At 36.6% G+C, this 21,285-nt stretch overlaps 1 protein-coding gene across 3 annotated transcripts in view; it reads right to left on the bottom strand.

Moving 5' to 3' along the window:
• DEUP1 (deuterosome assembly protein 1) overlaps positions 1 to 21,285 on the bottom strand; it is a 45,875-nt gene that overhangs the window by 7,502 nt on the left and 17,088 nt on the right. For 2 of the 3 annotated variants that reach the window (XR_007201578.1, XM_048294537.1), the window contains exons 7-13: positions 20,874 to 21,086; positions 15,973 to 16,118; positions 15,243 to 15,348; positions 13,425 to 13,622; positions 12,343 to 12,429; positions 9,644 to 9,843; positions 3,085 to 3,394 (exon numbers count right to left, since the gene is read on the bottom strand). Coding sequence is in view for 2 of the 3 variants with exons in the window: in XM_048294537.1 (XP_048150494.1) it covers positions 3,085 to 3,394; positions 9,644 to 9,843; positions 12,343 to 12,429; positions 13,425 to 13,622; positions 15,243 to 15,348; positions 15,973 to 16,118; positions 20,874 to 21,086 (1,260 nt within the window). In the remaining variant the exon portion in view is untranslated. The remainder of the gene's footprint in view (positions 1 to 3,084; positions 3,395 to 9,643; positions 9,844 to 12,342; positions 12,430 to 13,424; positions 13,623 to 15,242; positions 15,349 to 15,972; positions 16,119 to 20,873; positions 21,087 to 21,285) is intronic. The other variant, XM_048294536.1, reaches the window with a different exon arrangement.

Here is a 21,285-nt window from a genome sequence, read left to right as displayed (position 1 = left end):
AGGAAGCTAGATCTGTTGTCTCTCAAAGAGAGAGAGAGACAGAGCTGCCTAATTAATTTGCCTAGAGGTAACCTCTTACTTGCCCCATGAGTTGTCCCAGCATTCCTGGATGTACCTTCAGCAGGGCAGCAAGAAAACGTTAACACTTGGGATATTTCCACATTTAGTGGTCATGTCATGAAGGGTCAAACCCCAGAGCTGTACTCTTCTTGTGTTTAGTTGCTTCTGCTTTCCAGGAAAGATTTTGTAATACCAAGAGTAGAAACTGGTCTGGCATATTTTAGTATCATAGTGACTAAATTTGGAATGTTTTGGGAGTAGTTTCCTCTAACCCTACACTGCAATATATCTTAGGCAGCAGGTACAGAGGCCTGTCTTAAACATGCTTCTGCTCATATGTGAAAACTAATTTTGAGATGCCTAGAAAATTGCTGAGTGTCATAGGAAGACTTTTAGAGGGCCTACCTAGCTAGGTAATCTAGCTAGGTAATAGTAATACCTAGGAGTGAGAGGCATGGACTATAGCATGCCTCAGGGAAGGATCAAGACTGTCAAAATAATTCCTAATAATGTCCAGTGGTAGAATTTCCACAACTTTCCATTGCAATCTATTTACTAAGCAAGTTTCCATACTAATGTTAGAAAATTTCCTAATGCCTAATTTAAATTTTCATTATTACAGCTTAATACTTTCTTGTATTTCCAAGCCTTGAAAGCCAGAACAAACAACAATTGTCTATCATCTGAAGAGAAACGTGAGCAAGTATTTATGACTAAAAGATCAGGCAATCATTTTCTGAAGTTGCTCATTTCAGAAGGAGAGCACAGCCTGAAGTACTGTTCAGAGAAAAAGTATTTCCCTATATTTGGAAACCCTTGAAACAAAAGTTTTTGGGATTATGGGAATTTCCAGTGAATCCCATCTGAGCTTTCTAGTTTATTCTAAGGCAAGAATGACTCTCTCTATACATGTAACATCTAAGTAAGAATGTGAAAGGGCAGAGGTTTCAGTGGAACATTTACTAATCTTTGTCTGAAGATTCTCTACCAGGAGGAGAGACATCACTGTCTAAAGCCCTACAGACTATTCTCTCCCTCCCTTCAATACCAAGAGAATAATTTTGGTAGGTATCAGGACATCACCTGGAAATTTGATGTTTTCAATTTGTGCTACAAATATTCTTCAGAAAACTAGTGCCTTATAACATTTTTTGAAGTTTTGAACATATTGGAGATTTCTTGTGGGTCCTCTCCCTGTGTTCTATACCCCTGAAGTCCTCAGAACTCTGCCAAAGAATTCTGGTTTAACATATTGTGTATTTTCCCCCCTCTTTCTCCTCAACGCAGTGGCTTTCCATTTGAACACAGAGCTCTGGAGTAACAGACTGTTGAGTGATTTCTGCACTAAAGCTGTGGAATCCAGTGTCAGCCTGAGTGACGATTTAATTTCAGGTCTGAACCTGTACCTGCCTCAGTGCCACTGATTTGGACCTAGACTCTGTATGAGAAATATCTCTTACTTAATCATTTTATTATGTACTTTGCCCACACACCAGCTGGAAAGTCTTGGCATTGACCCTGTCCTGAATGCCAGCTGGGAAATAGTTTCTCTGCAGCTTGAAGAAGTATCTCAGAATGGACATTTTTCCTAGGCTGTCTGGAAAGAGAAGCTTTGTGATTTGGTGTCTCTGCCTGACACTTCTGACAGAAGAGAGAAGAATTGGTGTTTATCAGGCTCATCTGAAAAAGTCCACAAACTCTTTTCATGATTAGCAGTTTAAAGAGGAAAACTCAGCCGTGAGAACCCAAAACCCATTTACTTAAAATTCCTGTGAAACATAAGAATATAAAAATGGAAGTGAGGTCAAACACCCAGGACTACATGGTTCTCCCTGCTCTCAGGCTGCTAGGACACAGCTGATGGGACCACAGTCAGTGAAGGGCTGCACTGCAATCCCTGCTTCCCAGGCAGGCCATCATTATGGTTCTTCCTATCAACAGTGAATTCTGGACTATGGAGATAGCTCTCCAACAGCCATGTCTCTGATAGGAAAGGATGTGCATTCGTTTCTGAAGTGGACAGCAGAATCAGGGTACAGCAACCACAGGTACAATTGCCTGTAAATCCCCCCTAGTAAATGCTGAAGTCTTCCCTCTTCTCCCTCTCTAGGTTCAGCCAAAGCCCTGCAGCTGAGAATCTCCTGGTTACAAAGATCCACGTATCACAGCTGGACAGAGGGATGCCTGTTGTTCATTCCTTACTCACATTCTTAGTTCCACTGCTTACTGATGGTATGGTTTCATGGTTTGAGGTCAGGAAAATGCTAATTTTCAAGTGCAAAGCAATAGTGGCCTGTAGTGGAGGCCTAAGGAAGAATAAAAGATACTAAGGAAGAGGATAAAGCTCAAATTTAAAGGGAGCTCTAAAGCCAAGTAGTTATGGGAAGATTTTCTTAAGTTGTCCTAGGCAAAGTGGGATTTGTCCCACTTGTCATGGAGGGTGATAGTCTCCAGCCTGTGAAGACTAAAAGAAAGAATGCTGTCCTATTACTCTATCATTTCAAGAAAAATAAGGATCACAGCAGTTATAATTTGTTTCTTTTCAAATACGATGGCTAAACATATGGAAAATAGTTGCTGTGATTTCTCTGATTTCATTCATCAATCAAAGAGATGTAGATCAAGTAGGAACTTGATTTGTCTAACAGCACTTAAGGCAGTAAGTTTGCAGGTACTATGGAAATACACTTGAAGCAGACTGCTCTTACAGAGGCAGTACAAAGCAAGTGCCCCAATATAGAAGCCAACAAGCTAAAATGTAGAAGTATTTCTCACAGTCACATAATGGCAGGTAATTATCGCCACCGTTATTAGAATAGAGGCATGGCTCAGTAGGGGATGTTTAATCTCCAGAAAAAACACATTTCTGTTAGGGTAAGGTATTTCCATTTTTGCTGGGCTGGCACTGTACAAATAACAATGACAACAAGAGTGATCTAATTTTTGGCTTCTCCAAGGCTGCATTTGGTCCACAGATGGATTTTTGAGAATATATATATGCGTTATTGGAAAATAGTTACTTACGGATAATTTGATTTCTTCTGCATTGTAAGCAGGGCTCTGAAAGCTGCCTGTTCTGCCCATTTCAGGAAATGGCCCAGGAAAGCCCAAAGGATACCCCACTGGTGGTAATGGAGATTTATAAACTATTTTCTTTTCATGACCTCTGTGAAGTGGATAAGAAAATAAAGTGGTATCATTTTTTGAACCAGTGATATTGCTGATATTGCCTTGGCCATACAAAGCAGGACTGCAGTTTCTGTGGTATCCACCGGCAGTGAGCACAGCAATCGGTTGACATTCCACTTCCCGTGCGTATTTATTTTGGAAAGATCTAAAAGAAAAAAAATCAAAGTATGAAAGCCAGTTAAAACTTTCAAGCTATCACAGCAAAGCCAAGGTTTTTCTCTTTTATTTGTTTACATAGTTTTGATTACTTAGCTGTTCAAACTGCTTCATGCATGAAGTTATGGATGTACAATTCAGCATTATCTTCTTCTTATTATTAAAGTTGCAGCAATTTAGCAAGTTCCACCTAAGTTACTGTAGAAGTCTGAGTGTGCTTTCTCTGTCTACTTCAGCTATAAATTAAACCATCCTCACTTAAACCCTTTTGGGGGAGCTTAGGTTGAGGAACCTTGCCTTGGTTGGTATAACTGTGGCAGGATGAGCTAAAACACAAACTCACTTCAGATATTGAGGATGCCAATACTCCTTAAGTGTTTGTTGCCTAGCCTTTGCTATTGGCTTTCCAGTGGATAAAGCTATGCAAGCACTCTTCAGCCATGTCTTGGCTTACAGGATGATAGGAACTAGAGTGAATTTAGCCACACAAGTAGAGGAAATGAAATATGAAAGTGTGAGATGAGAGAAAAAACCCTATTATTAGTGGTTGGATCTAATATTATCTTAAACAACTATGTTCAAGTGGCCAGAATTTAGAATAAATGCTTAAACAAAAAATAGTACAAGAATCTTTGATTCTGCATTTTTACTGCAATGCTAATTTTGCCATTGATTTAATGACAGCACTTTGGAGATTAATATAAAAAATTAATAAATTTTTAAAATACACTTTCTAAAAAATTGTACAAGAAGATGCTTTTGTAAAAATAAAAAAAATCTTCAAGTTTAAAAATTAATTTTTAAGTGTTTTATCATGATGTTCCATAATTCTTCTATCTCAGTGATCAGAACTGATGTTCAAGTACATATTTCTAATCATTTGTAGTTCTGTAAAGCAAAAACTATTAAGGTTAACAGTAACTTTAAAAAAAAAAAAAAAAAAGAGAAAGCCATTTTCTTCCCATTCAAAATACCTTCTTTTCCTGACAGTTAACTGAACAATTCTGATAATGTATTGATAAAAGCAGAAAATCTTGAGACTAGCTTGCCCAGATGTCTGCAAAATTACACTAATTTTCAGTTGCATCATTCTTTGTAAAAAAAATTATTTCAGATTTTAATAATTTTCTGTTACAATATTTCTAGCTGAGATAAAAATTTCCATTGTATTGAGGCCTGTGCTTATGTTGAAATTTTAATCTTGGGAGGTAACTACTAAAACATGATAACTGTTTGAACAGATTCTATCATTGCAAATATCCTAAAACACTCTAATAATTCCAAATGCAGCTTAAAAGCTTTTAAAGAGCATGTTCTCTGCCACTAAAATGTAATTTTATAAATATTCAGGAGTATGCAGTGCTACTCAGTACTTTTTTTTTCTTTTTAAATAAAAAGAAGAACTTGCTAAGTGCAGGGAAAAGACAGTGTTTTCTGCAGAAAAGATCACACCATCATTTTCTAGTCTTAATTTAAATATTTGATGTTGGGAGAGGGTGGCTGTGCAGCCTTGATGGACCTGCTTCTACATAAGCCCTTCTGCTGGTTTTTACAGGGGTAGAGTTAATTTTCTTCACAGTAATTTGTACAGGGCTGTGTTTTGTATTTGTGCTGGAAACAGCATTGATAACACAGGGGTGTTTTAGTCACTGCTGAGCAGCCCTTGACACAGGGTCAAGGCCTTTTCTGCTCCTCACCCCACCCCACCAGTGAAGAGGATGGGGCGCACAAAGATTTGGGAGGGGACACAGCTGGGACAGCTGATCCCGGCTGACCACAGGGATATTCCACACCATATGGCATCATGCTCAGCAATAAAACTCTGGGGGAAGGTTGCCTGGGCATCACATGACAGGTGGTGAGTAATTGCACTGTTATCACTGGGCATCACTTGTTTCACATATTCTAATTATAGCAGTATGATTATGATTATGATTATTATTACTACCTTCCTTTTCTGTCCTATTAAATTGTATCTCCACAGATGAATTTTACTTTTTTAAAAATCCCAATTCATGCCCTGGGCATGGGGGAGTGAGTGAGTGACTGTGTGCTGTTTACCTGCCAGGTTAAAGCACAACAGCCCCAAAACATGAAACCGAGTATTCAATAAAGGGACTGTGCAGAACAACTCAGAGACCTAGTGAAGAACATATTGTTTTCTCTGATTGTAAAAGAAGCTGTGATTAAGATACTCTGAATACTACGGGAAAGCAAATTATAAGGATGATGCTATATTATTATTTATTATTATAATTTTATTTTTACTATAATAATAATATTATTATACATTCTAACATAAAACTCTCTGAGATTATTCACCAAACCTTCCAGTTTTCTAAGTCATCTAAAATGTTTACCTTTATGGAGGCAGAGTTTTCTCCTTTCTTTCATGTTTTTCTTTACATAAATATACTCTGCTCTTTGGGCACAGAATACCTTTTTTCTTTTTTTTTTCCCTCCCTATTTTAAAGTTCATTCCATCTATGGTTTGGACGAAGGACACAGTGAAAAAACCCTGCCACAACTGAAGATAAATGGCATGAATAATAAAATCACAGATTTTTTTTTCATGTGTTCTGACCTTTTTGGAAGTAATTTTCTCTCTAAACCCACAGTAAAGTCTATGTGATCTGTGTTCTTTTTTTCCCCCAGAACTGCTTCTCTATGTATTTAATAACAATTATTACTTTTATGTTATAGGTTACCTCTCTAAGAACAGAATTTTCAGACTTGAGTGTCTACTTGACTTAGGTTATGGTAGCTTTTAGACAGTAAAAACTGATGCTGCACCTCCCCTCCCAAAAAGGAAAAAAAAAAAAAAAAAAAGAAAAAGGACTAATTTTTGATTTTTTTTAAAAGGAACTCCCATTCCTACTGTAATCCATAGGATTGCTGAGGCTGCCTGGTATTGTGGAAAAACATGACAATGACATAGAGGTGCTTTGGATGGTTTTTACAGTTGTGGTTTAAAGTTCTACCGGTTCATGTGCAAAATAATATCTAAGATCTCCTTTAAATACAGTCTGCAAATTTATAAAAAGCTGTCCATTTGTTAACACTACCAATGCAAATACACTATAACTGCAGCTGAACAACTTATGCTTTCGGTGGGATTACGGTCATAGAGTATTTAACAGCCACACATACTTCACACAAATAATATCACTGTTGACATGGTGACATAGGGAACAAGTAGTGAAAGAACACTGTCCTCACAAAGGGAATTTATATAGACAGGATCTATTTTTCCAGACTCATACATAAAACCTGCCTGGTCCCTATGCAGTCAATGACTTCAGTGATGCAAAAAACCCCAAACTCCTTACACAGCTTTGTTGGTTGACATATCCAGTCTTGAGAAAGAAAACTACAGGTCTTGAATGACCAGAATGTCTTCAAGAATTTGTGCTGTTGCTCTTACCTGGCAAGTATAATGCCTAGTTTGATTTTAAAATGGATAAAAAGCCTTTCCCTGAAGAATTGTTTTCACTGCTTCCACTTTATCTGTTGCAATACCTGATACAGTGGTGAGTGTGACAAGAGTTGCATGATCTCCAAAGAGTAGTGAAAACCTCCTTAACACAGATACTTCACTGCAAACACGCATCCATTAAGCAATCCCCAGATCCCTTAGCAGGCATTCAGTCTTAGCATTTACCCTTCACTTTTCCTGCATGATGAAGGTGCCCTTTGGCTTGATCAGTTACCTATTTTGTGCATATTTTTGTGGTAAATAAATAGCTTTTCATTTCAGAACCCACAGGCATGTTTTAATTTGAGGAGAAACAAACTGAACATATCAGCTTCATCAGAGAAATTCCTCTTCAACTGTGCCCAAATTCAAATCAACTGCGTATGGTTAAGGTCTAACTAAAGGATTGAAATCTTGAGGGTGGGAAAAGCTTAGTAAATGGCAATTAGAAGTAAGACAATTATATAAGAAAACAGCAATTAATTAAGGTGGTTATAGGTAGAACGTGGGCACAGTCCTTTTTTAGCAAAAAGATGCTATTTCTGCATATCTTACTTTCTAATATTTAGAAATTCACTGTATACTGAAAGAAAGAAAGAAGAAATCATGCTGCTTTTTGGGTTGCCAGTATAACTTCCTGCAATTTCGTATGTTTTCTCAAGAGGTCTCCTCTTTAAGACATGATGGTGCTTGGGCCCAGGATTCCAGTATGGATTGAGAGACACAACTGAAAAATATTGTAGAATATACACCTGTCCCTTGCACAAACACCAAGTTTTCTAATTTTTTGCCATGTAAAAAAAGTTTTTGTGCCCTTTCTCCAGTGCCATAATTACCATGGAAACAGAACTGCAAATTAAACCAGAAATAACAGGGTTTATGCTCACAATAAAATAAACATAGCCCAGATTTTAAAATAACCAACATCGATTTCCTAGTTTATCTGCATACATCTTACAGTTGAAAATTTAATTATAGTTTTCTGGAAAAATCAGGTAGTTTCCTGCTTGGGAACAGAGAACTGACAGTACAGAGAGGGCCCTATCATAAAAACATTGGATGGCTGATGTGCATACACAGTACATGTCAAATTTACACATTTTAAAATCTGTGTATTTATTTATCTAAATAGCTTTTCATTTAGGAATTCTAATTCATGATTTAGATCCTGAAATCCAGGCTCAATATATCTGTTTCATCATATTAATTACAATAATAATAATAATTTAAATTGTGTCCAGTAGTCTGGCTGAGATTTCTGTTGTAAGAAAGGTTAACTCTCAGGTTTCTCTCTCACAGTTTTGATTGGTCTTCAATAGCTACGAAATCACAATCCTACAAATTGCATGCATAGTTCTGTTGTCTCAAATATTTATGTTCTCATAAATGAAATTTCACAGTCCCTTATATCCAGCAAGTGTAACTCTTGAGAAAATGGGAAAAATCTTACTTTTTCTCACTCGAGAGGAGTCGAAGCATGCGCAAAAATTGCACTGACCAATTTTGTGAAGTTGTGAGACCTACTGGTGCAGAATAACCTGTATCTTGGTTTGCAAGTATTTGTTTCAGCAAAATCTTCAACATAATTTGAAACTTCCCAGGAAATCAGCCATACCTGCCACTTCCAAAGATACGTGTGTGTGTATATATATATATGTATATATATATATGTGCATGCATTATGTATATTATGTATATACATATAATATATCTATTTATTTTTATATACACATGAATACTATCTCCAACACAAACCAACGTTGTTTAAAAAGAAATTTTAGGCAAAAACGTAGCTACATGTATTGGGATGCCGCTCTATTTTGCAGAAAGAAAATAATTTTAAATTTTGCCAAAACCTAAATGTATGAGTTTGAAATCTTAACATGTACAGTTTCGGTTCCAACTATTTAAACTTTACTTCACAGAACTGTTTCATGTTAATGCCATCATGTAAGTTCTTTATTACAATCAACATATTTAGCTTCCTATTAATTTTTATTTTCCTGTACTGTGAAATACTGTTTAGCAGGGAGTTTATTTTCTTTTTTTTTTTTTTTTATTGCAATGCCATGATTATAACCTGTTTGAAGGGAATTCAATGTCTCACTGAATATAGGGAAATAAGAAGAAAGTCATCGCTACAATTCTTTCTATGAGTCTGAATATTCTCAAGCCTCATTATTTTTTCCTAACAAGGAGTTTATTGTAGTAATGACTTACTCAGGGCATCTGAAATTGTTTCTTTTTAAAATCAGGTCACCCAAGAACACCAAAACTAGAAAAGGCATTAAAATACATTTAATGAAACTTCCAACAAATGAAGCTGAAGGACACAAAGCTTTTCAGCAGGGCTTATAGTTCAAACTGCTTATTAAGAGAAACTCCTGTTGAGCAGTTTACCTCTCATGTTGGTTTTTCCTTTCCTTTCCTTGTTTTTATTTGGTAGTAAAAATACAGTCTGCTCTATTTTGCAAAACCTGGAACTAAGAGTAACTTGAGCAGCACATAAAAAGTTTTTAAAGTTTCATGTGCTAAATACTAAAACAGAAATTAAACATTTCTGGGACTTCATTTATTGCCAATTTCCGTTAGCCATCCAGAAAAATGTAGGAAGTCCTTACAAATATACTTACTAGATCTTATATTTACATTGGTGGGAGTTCTGAATGAACAGAAATAGCAAAAAAATTGACACTTTGGCCCAGTTAGACCTTCCAAAATACTTAAAAGAAGTTTCATAAATGTGTACAATCTAAATATTACCTCTCTTCCTTTTCTTGCATCTTTGAATGGGTTTGGTAGCTGCGCTCTCTTTCCCTATATGTATCCATGCAACCCAGTATTGATGCTTCTGTGTCATTTTGTAGTTTAACAAGGCTATTTTGTAGTCTTAAATTCTCATGTTTCATTTTGTGAACAGAAGCTGTGAAATTTCCATGTTCTTTGTTACATAAATCTATACTCTGTGAAAGGAGATAATACCATAATTAAGTAGTTATTTTTTCCACAGTAAATGGGTGTATTTTTAACAAGCAAACACAAAACAATGTTCTATGCTAAAGAAAAGACCTAGCTACCATATATAATCACACAGAATTTAGGGCAAACCAAGAGAATTGCCTCCGGAAAAAAAAAATCACTGTAGATAAATGGAAAAGAAGAGATAACAGCCTCTATAACACAATAAAACAAATTAAAATTTCTCAGCAAACATGCATTCAAAATGTTATCGTTGTAAATTCATCCCTTGCTTTGCAAAACTGATGACATAAAAGCAACCATAACAGCTCTAGCTGCAGACTGTATTGCTCCCTCCAGTAAGACTTCCTCCAAAAATAACATGCAAAATTATAGTAGTTCATTACTATACTAGATACAGAGTTTGTGTACAGACCCAATTTAATATGTGTGTTGAGACAGTCACCTTCAGTTTCAGAAGCAGTGAGTAAAGCCACATCAGCATGGTGCTCTCTGTCCCTGTCACTAAACCCTGCTTCTCAGCTGGGTTAGCCCACATGGTATGCAAGGCAAAATACCGAAATTGCAAGCCACATGTGATCAGGGGCTGAAGAGCCCCATCCACTAGGATATCAAGAAGGGAAGATGGAGATTAGCTCTGGAAGTTGTCTAGCCAGGATACTCTCTTTCTTTTTTTCTTCTATCACTTAATCCACGAAGCCTGTGCTGCACACCTGAGCCAGCTATTTTGGAGCTACCTCTCTGCAGAGTCCTGCTCTGCGTTGTGTAATACATTTGCAATAGCAGTGTACTGTCAGCGACAGGAACTTCTCAAAAGGTTTATCGGATTACACACAAAAGACTAAAACGCCTTGCATTTCATTAAGTTGTGCTTTCATATATTCCTAGATGTACTTTATTCTTTTGGAACTCAGCAACTCATTAGTATTACAGATTTGGTTCTTAGTACACTGCTGTCATAACTGTGCTCCTGCATTTGAAAGCTTGTCTATTCCTTGCACTGGTTTGATGCCATCTCTTCCTGTGAACCTTGCCTGGCTTAGCTTTAGGGGGAATTTATGAGCCAAGTTGGCAGGGAAATGCCAGCAAGTATAAGAAAATTTAATATTTTGTGCAACTATGGGGGAGCAGGGGCTTGGCTATGTCTCACAAGTGGTAGGGGTGGCAGAACTGAGGAAGAAGGAGAGCACTAAGTCGTCCTAACCCTAATAGCTCCAGAATCAGCAGTAAAGTTATAATGGCATGAACCCCAAAACTGAGCTGGCCCAGCTACACTGCTTTTGACATCCAAACCCTGAAAGTAACCCTGCCTGATGATGCATTTCACCATACTTGACTTAGGCTGGCACTGGTCTCAGAGGTCTGTGCAGTGCTCCACTGTACAGCACAAACACATCCAAAAAAATCACTCAAATCCCTGGAATCTTAATATCAAATATATCACAATTGATAATGTTTAGATCCTCGCAATACATTAGTAAAGTAGGAAAGAATTTTTAAGTCCACAAATCCACTGAAACATCTATTGACCTTGGTATATGTAGTAACTGGATTTTACTGTTAAAATATAACAAATGTGATGTCTCCAAGGACCCTTGTCGGACAGCTCTTCTCAATCTTCAAGAAAAGTGTCACTGCAGAGAAGAGTTAGACATGCATACACATATCCATCTATGCTTCCACAATAATATATCTTATACAGATACAGATATCCATGATAGTGTGTATGTATGTGTAGGTAAGACATCACTGATGGGCATCTATGCTGTTTTAAGGGTGTGGATAAATGTGCCATTCTTTCATGACAATTAACAGGCTACCGATCCCCCCAATCAGTATTTCTGAACAACATTCCAGTGGGGTTGTTTTTAGTGATGGATACAGTAACAGTAGATGTTCTGTAAGCAGGGGATGTTTTGAAACTTTGTGTGGAAAACAGTATATATACTATTTATAATATCTTCATAAACCACAGTTCTACATAATCTTATGGCACACTTTTTATCAATTAAATTTTAAAGCTCCCCTGTTTGGGGAGATATAAATACTAAACTCTAAAATAAGCTGGGTGGGAGCAAAATGTGTCAGTTTTTTACACTGCTATTTAAATACCATGTGAACAAAGGGGTAACATATTAAAAAAGGGATATATTTTTGTCTGTGAGAATGATGAGTGTTTAAACTTAAATAAGTGACATAACTTACAAAAAAAATAAGTTCCCAGAAATTGTTTAGTGTCTAGACAGTTACTGAAAAATTTAGCTTACTTGTAGTTTAATACAATTAAGGTAAAAATTACTCTTAGCTATACCCTTCTTCAGGCTGTGTGTGAATACCACTTGGTTTTGATTATGTTGCACACCTTATTTTTATTTGTTTAATTTATGCAAGCCAGAAATCTCTAAATCTGCCATGATTTTAATCTACATTTATAATAAATATAAGTAACTATTCTGCATACTTCACAGGTTAAAAAAAATTACCATGCAACTTTCACACTCCTGGTTTTCCACCATTTCTTTTAGACGTGTGTTTTCAGATTTGATAACTTGGTAACGGAATTCCAACAACTAGGAAAAGATTAAGTTCTTAGTTAAATACAAGAATATTACTCTTAACTGGAATAACATTGAGTATAGATACATTCAAGCTTAATTTTACAAAATGTATGTTAAGAATCACAAAACTTACTATAATAGTTTTAAATATAGCAATACTAAATCAGGAAGAAGCATTAAATCTTTTATAAGATATACAAATGCAAAGCCTCTGGATTTATTTATCTTTTTGAAAGAAGTAATGACTTAGGAAAACAGGAAGTTCACATGCAGTTGCTACATACAAAGAGGGACAGATTTTACAGGCCTCTGAAACTGGATGAAATCCTGTTCATGATATTTTGAAATGATATCTACTCTTTTAGTGATATGGAAATATCTGGTAGAGAGTGCCACACAGCAGGAGATATCTCTCATTTTCCCCTAAGACTAACTTCACTATTGTCAAAAGTAAAGTATTATTTCAATCACAATTTTCCACATGTAGTGACCCTCTCAGAAAATGCAGAGCTACCCAGAAAAGTCTAAATATAATGGTTCTTTTGGTTTACAAACTAAGTAACAAAGATGATATATTTGTTCTTAAAACAAAAATTTGCCAGAAAAATCCTCACTGGAATCTTACAGTTTCCAGCTATATAATTACTAGAATTTTCTACGCAGATTTGTAACATTCTTCAAAAAGCTTTAGAAAACACTGAAAAATTAGAAACTTAAAGCATATATAATAACCACAAACCAGAAGTTTTCAAGATCTTTTGCATGTTAAAATGGTAACGAGATGTGATGGTCAGAATGAATTTCAATTTAGATGTACAGTTGACATTTACTGGTGATTTCTTGTTCCAGTATCAATTTGGCTGCTTTTGTAATACTTCACAGATATTACAGCACCGCTGATAAAAACTACAGCAAGAAATAGAATGTCTTTTTTTCCACGGATAGTGAATGTCATTATCAATAGTGTGGAGTAAAATGATGTGGGCTGCTTTTGCCTACTTGCATACCTGTTGTTCTGTTAACAATTTGTGTTTTGTCTCTAACTCCATTTTTAACTGTCTTTCCAGAAGACTAGCTTTCCCCATGATAGTTGCTATAGTGATCTCCTTATGATGAAGCTCCTCTGTCAGGTCAGAGATTTCTGTCTTCATTCTTTCCTGCTCAGAGCAATGGGACTGCTCCTCTCGATAAACATGGTTTCTTATCTGTAGCAAATACATTTCAAAAAGAAAAAATTCTGTGCAGTAAATATGATTGCATCACTTGCTTCTTTCTCTGCTGTTGCTTCCAAGACACCAACTCTTCTAACTGAATCAGAGATTCTGAGATTGTAAAATAAAATGTCTTTGGAAGTCAGTGCACAGAGCTTTGTTTATTTTTACATATTTTTTCATCACTTCTCTTGTACTTTCATTTGCCTATTTAATATTAGAAATGAACCAAGTACAATGCACTTCAATTAACCTTTTAAAAGAAAGTCATAAAAATCATGTATAGAACTGGAATTTATGGTAAAGAATATCCAAGGAAATATCCTTTCAATAAATTTAAGTATGATTTATTTATACTGTACCTAAGTTAAGTTAGATTTAAAATAAGTTTGATGAAGCCTAAATTAACTTAGGTGCAATATAAATAAATCAATCTAGAGGCTCTTTAATATGAAACTATGTTAGAAATAAAGGGTATATCTGGCAAATCATCTTATGAGAATTTTTCCTACCACTACATGTAAAATTTAAGGTCAAACTTAAACTCCTGTGTAGAGTCCTCTGAAGTATCAACTCAAAAATTGTTTTCATAATCTTTCTACTAAAATCAACAATTTAGTACTGACAGATTTTTTTTTTGTGTAAGAAACAAAACTACAAAAACCAGCATAACAACCTTTGAACCCATTTTAACAACTTTTTGCAATACTATACACAACGAGGAACAGATTGCATTTCATTTTTATTTATCGAACAGCAGAGAAATATTAGAATTGTAAAAAAATAGATGTAGATGCAAAAAAGTTAAGAGCTAGATCATGACTGTCATCCCAAAATTGATGGACCTAAGCCAGATGCATCCAAATAGACACATTCAAAACCCACTTGCAAGCATTTCTGTAACCTGCTCTGGGTGAGCCTGCCTTGGCAGGGGGACTGGACCTTTCCAACCCTATCAATTCTGTGATTTCTGCTTACATTGCTACTTGGCAAAACCACAACATGCCTGTAAGAGGAGTTCTGAGCATCCTCTACTTGCAAAGTATTTCAGCCTGCCAAGCCATTCACCATTCCACAGTGCCATGCCACTGCTGCTTGCTCACAGCACTTTTGAAATGTGCTATGCAATGTGATGCATAGTTCAAACGAGAGAGCTCTGCCCTACACTGTGCAGCAGGTACCTGTTTAAGCTTAGCCTTGTGTGAGTACCTGCTACTGTGACTTGCATTAGTTGATCTATTTGCATAGCCTACCTCTAAGACCACCTACAAATTACAACTTAGCTCAACAGGCTATTAATTACTCATAGCTTGAGAGGCTTTCTTGGTTGCATGGTATTATCTGAATCACAGCAATGCGTAGGCATGGTCTCTTCCATTATTTCAATGAAGTAGGTAGTTAGTGCACACAATCAGAATGTCAATTTTGCAGCTACACAACTAAATGCAACCATATACGAAATCCTTTTCATCTAAAAATCTTCAAGCTCTCCTCAACCTACAATGCATCCTCCTGCTCTGTACTGTATATGCATACAGTACTGTATACCCATGGTCAATACTCTCTCCTAGAAATCCTATACTGCAGTTAAGATCTGGAAATTATATTAAATACCTTTTTCAGCTCTTCTTCTTGGTGTTCTTGACCTTCTGCAAATAGCAGTAACTCAGTGCTTTTATTTTCTAGTTGCTCAGTAAGCTGAACACAAGATGATTGATGCCTTTAAGTAAGAAATAAACAAAACATGAAACAACCAGAACATTTAATACTCTTTACCTTGCAGTATACTCTCCATGGTGTAAAATTGTAGAACACCTGCTTGCTGATGAAAAAATACCCCCAAACATAACCAACATTTGGCCTAAACCAGGCTGGATTTTGGGAGTTGTCTAGAAATTAAGGACAATACAACTATGTGCAGAAAGAATCCTGAAAGCTCTTATAGATTGGTATTTCATATAATTTGAAATGGCTACAGCAGATAAGATAAGCCAAAAAGCCATCACGATTTTATTCAAAGGAGGTTAGGGAGAACTTTGACTGCATTATTTCCAAAGCGTTTGAATGCTGAGAAAATGAAACACTGTAAAGATATAGGCAGAAATATCTGAAATGCGTTCATTTGTAAAAATCTAGGCATCATTAAAACCTTTTAACAGAGCCTGCATCTGTTGCCTGAAATTGTCTGATATAATTTTCAATGAAATTATCTAGTCCAAAATTTAGAAGCTGACATTTGAATCCAGAGTATCTTTTCAAAGAGAGTTAATTTTAAAAAAAAGTAAGAAAAATGTTATTAGCTCAGAAGTATTTGTTAATTAAAATATGTCTTCACCATACATACTTTATTTGAATTTCCTGCATATCTTTATACTCCTTGATTTTCAATAATTCTTTATGCAACTGTTGGCATTCCAGATGTATCCTTCTCCAGAGACTATCCCTTGACTGCAGCTCATTTCTCATTTCTGAGACGTCTGCCTCCATGCTCTAAAGAAACAAGCAAATGCACAAACAGTTAAATACAATTAGACAGCCTAAAATGCTGGGGTTTAACACATCAGATTCAATACCTGTACATACATGATTTTCATTTCTGAAAAAGATACTGCTTCCATGTCAGTTCCTCTCATCTAAAAATCAGATTCTGAATATTCTTTAGCCCTTGCAATGTTCCAATGCATCTGCCTCTGAAATTATCATAGAAAACATAATTCAGAAGTTCTTTATTGTACTAAATGCATCTAAAATATATAGCTTGCTTGTTTTAGCAGGTTCTGCATCCTGGAACATGTTCCACATGCTGGAATTGGTGCCATAAGTGGCTTCCATTTTCTATTTTCCTAACAGCATTTCCAAATTTATAAACTTTAGAAACAACAAGGCTGTATAAATCTTCTTCAAAACTAGTTCCATCTGCATGGAGTTAATTGCTTATTTAAATGAACATCACAAAATTTTCAAACAATCAAAAAAATATTTTTCTTAGGACTTGACAAACTTTATTTCTGTTTTATCTTTAATTTCTGATTGGTAGCGTGTTAGACAACCTGAAGACAAATACTACATTTGGCATGAATAAACATGAATTCCAAAATAATCAGAATTTCACTGAATGAAAAATATACTGAAAACGTACTAAATATAAGAAATTGGAAGTATAACCCACAAATAACAAAAGTAACAATAATAATCAGTTCTTGCAAGAGTAGTATCCAGAGAATATTTATGGCTTCTCACCTAAGATCCAAAAACATGTTTCAGATTAAAAAAAAAGATTTTTTCCAAGGATATTGATCTTTTACCTTTACAACTATTACACTAAAAACATTAGCATTTTTCATAATTTCTTCATTTTATTTAGATATAGCTTCCATCTTTAAGAGCAAAAATAAAGCCTTTAAAATTTCAAAGGAGAGCTGGATTCCAGAAACGACACTGCAAGGAAGAACTTCAAAGGTTTATTTCCCTTAGAGCCTCCTATGAGAATGACCTTCCTTCCAAGAAGCCTGTGGTTTTCCTCTGGCTGAAAGGGTTGCTGAAGACAGGTATGAAGTGCTTTTGTGTTTTTTGGGGATTTTTTTTAGGGGCTGCATATATGGACTCATTTATCTTATCCTTTGTTACACTGAGGCCAAGAGAGCTTTTTTAAACACCAAAATGCAACTCTGGGTATATTCAAGTGAAATAAAGCTTAATGAACTGTTAAAGTTGTTGGTAAGACTTGCTTATTCTCATCTTCATGACTCCAGCATTCAAGAAATAGCCACAATTATTTTATAACATATGAATTTGGGAGATGGTTACCCCTCTGATTTAATGAATTCTGCACAATTGTGTGGCAGAAGTCATATTTTCTGCAATAGACTGCAGTCATCACCCATATTTACATAAATTGTATTTTCTTGTGAATTACAATAGTAGCAGGAACAACAGAAGCCACAGCAGCAGCTGCAATAATCATTGAAACAGAATTTCAGGTCAAGAGTTTAACAGTTTCACATATCAGTTAAAAAAAAAAACCAAATCAGATATGCATCACTTATTATTTTAGAAAATATCTATTGCATCTGGTTAAAATGAAAATTAATTTTGAAGCAGAAAACTTTAGGATTTGTTTAGAAGATATCTCATATAAAGAGTCTGTTTCAAGTTGAAAAAAATCATTAAATCTTTTCTTTCCTTCTGTGAAAGTTTTGCTTCTACTAGCTTGCCATGTTTGATATGATAAGAAAGTCCCAAAATTTTCCTGATCAGCTCTTGTTCTAATTCTACTCAAAGCTGTTTGTTGTGGGCTGGCCCTGACTGGATGCCAGGTGCCCACCACAGCCACCCTGTCACTGCCCTTCCCAGCTGGACAAGGCAGAGAAACAAGAGAAATGCTCTTGGGTCAAGGTAATGACAGGGAGAGATCACTCACCATTTCTTGCCGAGGGCAGAACAGACTCAGAGAAATTAATTTATTGCTAATCAAATCAGAGCAGGATAATGAGAAATAAAAAACTAAATCTTAGAACACCTTCTCCTCATGCCTCCTTTCTTCCCAGGCTAAACTTCACTTGTCAGTTCCCTACCTCCTCCCCTCCAGTGGTGCAGGGGCATGAGGAATGGCAGCTGTGGTCAGTTCATCACACCTTGTCTTTGCTGCTCCTTCCTTCTCAGGGAGGGCTCCTCACACTCTTCCCCAGCTCCAGTGTGGGTCCCTCCCATGGGAGATGGTCCTCCATGAACTTATTCATGGTGAGTCCTTCCCATAGGCTGACGTTCTTCATTAACTCTTCCAGCGTGGGTCCCTTCATGGGGTGCAGTCCTTCAGGAACAGGTTGCTCCAGTGCGGGTCCCCAGTGGGGTCGCAAGTCCTGCTCCAGTATGAGCTCCTCTCTCCACAGGGCTGCGGGTCCTGCCATGAGCTTGCTCCAGCACCGGCTTCCCACAGCTTCCTTCAGGCATCCCCCTGCTCTGGTGTGGGTCCCTCCAAGGGCTGCAGCTGGATCTCTGCTCCACCCTGCACCTCCATGGGCTGCAGGGGCACAGCTGTCTCACCATGGGCTGCACCAGGGGCTGCAGGGGAATCTCTGCTCTGGCGCCTGGAGCACCTCCTGCCCCTCCTTCTGCACTGACCTTGGGTCTGCAGGGCTTTTCCTGTCACATATTCTCACACTTCTCTCCCCAGTGCACAGGGGTATTTTTCCCCCTCCTCTTAAATACATTAACCCTAAGGTTCCACCATCACTCCTGTTGGGCTCAGCCATGCCCAGCAGTGGGCTCCTCTTGGAACTGGCTGGCATTGGCTCTATCAGACATGGGGGAAGCTTCCAGCAGCTTCTCAGAGAAGCTGTCCCTGGAGTGCCCCCATTACCAAAACCTTCCCAACACAAACCCAATACACTGTTCAACCTTTTAAATACAATTAGATGGTGTATTTTTATGTGTATTAGTGTTCAGTAGCTGATCTAATCTTGACTTTTCAAGAACCAAGCCCCTTGTGTGATGTTTTCAGGTTGTCTCTCATGTTATGGCTGCAGGTAAGTTTGTCAGATAATTCATAAGGTAGAGAAATAGACTGCAGTGTCCATTTAGATTTTTTAAACTTTGTGTTTTCTGTACAGCCAACAAACTGCTCTTCCATACATTTCACTTTATTACTTGCTAGTTAATAGTATAAGAGAAATACTTAGAAGCACACATGAAATGGTCATAGGCATAGAGGAATATATGAAGAACAATTTGCTTTCATTGCCATCAGAGTTCTCCACACCAAGATTCCCATCTACTTCTTCCTCCTTTATCCATATCATGTCCAACTGTTCCCATCCTCCACCTAACTCTCCTTCACACAAACCTGCCTACTTTTTCTGGCTGACAACAGGCCATGTACTTTCTTCTTTCTCATACAGACGTTCCTAAAAAAATATTTTCCCTGAGCTACCCCTTTTCACCATACATTGACATTACATCAGTGTTTCCCTTATGAAGCTATTTCCAAATGCAGCTTTTCTAGCTAACATAGCAGCATTCCACACCACCAACACAGTTACTCTGCAACTTTCTGCCCTATAGATGACACTGTTATGTACATCTAGCTCCACTTCTACTTGAAGTGTCTTCAAGCTTCCTACAGCTCCTGTATTCTCTTGAATACATGATTCCAAAATTCCTCCTGCTTGAAGATTTTCTTAAAGGCTACAGCACAATGACATCTACTCTCTCCATCATACAGCATCTATCCACTTGCTCCAACTGCCATGATTTGTTCCACTGCATATTCTAGTCCCACTGCTTTTGATGGCAGCCTTTTTAACAGGCCCCAAAACAGAGCTTTTGCTTGCACACTGATAACTTGTATACCGGGAAAAGACTCAGAGAACTAATGTGAAAATGGCATGTATGAACTTGGCTGTTCTGATGACACCTGACAACACAATCTGAAATTAACCTCTGCCACACATATGCTAATTCCTATAAAATATATTGCATATGCTGCTAGCACTCTGAAAGACTGTCTATAAACAGAAACAAATCTTTCTCCAAAAAGACTTGAAGTTACTATGGGCAATTCAATATATTACTGAACCTAGAAGTGCTTAAATAAATAAGCAAAAGCATAACTGGTGCATGTTACCAGAAAAAAATAGCAACGAGAATCTCATTCCTAATATGTTTCAAGCAGCTAATAAAAATGGCTGTAAAGATCTTGTATTATCTCAGTCCTGTAGAACTCATCTACCACGACCAAAAGAAGAGGAGCAAATGGCTGTCTTCATAGACCAGTGCTATGACAAAAACCAGTGAACTAGGGAAAAGATAAAACTTGATGGTTCTTTACATGGCCAGAATCTTAAAAATTCTTAAAAATTGACTGCAAAATCTCCTTTCAAAATGAACAAAGTATACCATACATGTTTGTATATACTTATTTACCAGCTATATGGCACAATGAACAACAAAGTGTAAATCAGATAAAGAGATTTCACAGAAGTCATTTATATACAAGGAACAAAAGTAGGGGAAGTTCCTGTAGATGCTATGGATATAGGAGAATTATAAAACCCTAGATACATAGACAATAGAAAAATATACTTCTACAAATCAAACTTATTTCTGTTTTACTAAAAAAACGCCCCCATACTGCTTCCAGATTATTCTGTGTTCCCATACAGAATACACCTAATATACATTTATGTAGGCATCTCATCTTGATTTTCCAATGTTAATTCCAAAGTCATCATAAAAAACTATTACTACCTGGCACTGATTTTGGTACATTTTTAGATCCTCATGGAGTTTCATATTTTCCTCTTCCAGTTTATTCTTGTTTCTTGCTATTTCATTCACAATTGCCTTTAGCTTTTCAATAGTCAAATCATCATTTTCACTTCTGGGCTGGGCATAGGTAATTAGGTCTTCTTGGTTTTGTTTCTTAGTGTGTATTTGGAATTGATAATTCTGGGTCTGCTTCTATAAAACAAGAAAATATTTTTAATTAAACTGAATAATTATATGTAAATTGCTAGGACCAAGTCATTACTGCTGAAATCATAAGGCTATTCCTGTCTTCACCTGGATTTGCTTAGAAAAGATGGCACAGTTCAAACAGTTTGAATTACTTGCCCTCAGTAAAAAAAAATGTTTCAGGAACCTTCAAGGGCACAGAAGT

Source organism: Corvus hawaiiensis, chromosome 2 (assembly GCF_020740725.1).
Source record: "Corvus hawaiiensis isolate bCorHaw1 chromosome 2, bCorHaw1.pri.cur, whole genome shotgun sequence".
NCBI lineage: Eukaryota > Metazoa > Chordata > Aves > Passeriformes > Corvidae > Corvus > Corvus hawaiiensis.
Note: the sequence above shows the minus strand (reverse complement) of the source record. Positions and strands in the feature narration are given on the sequence as shown.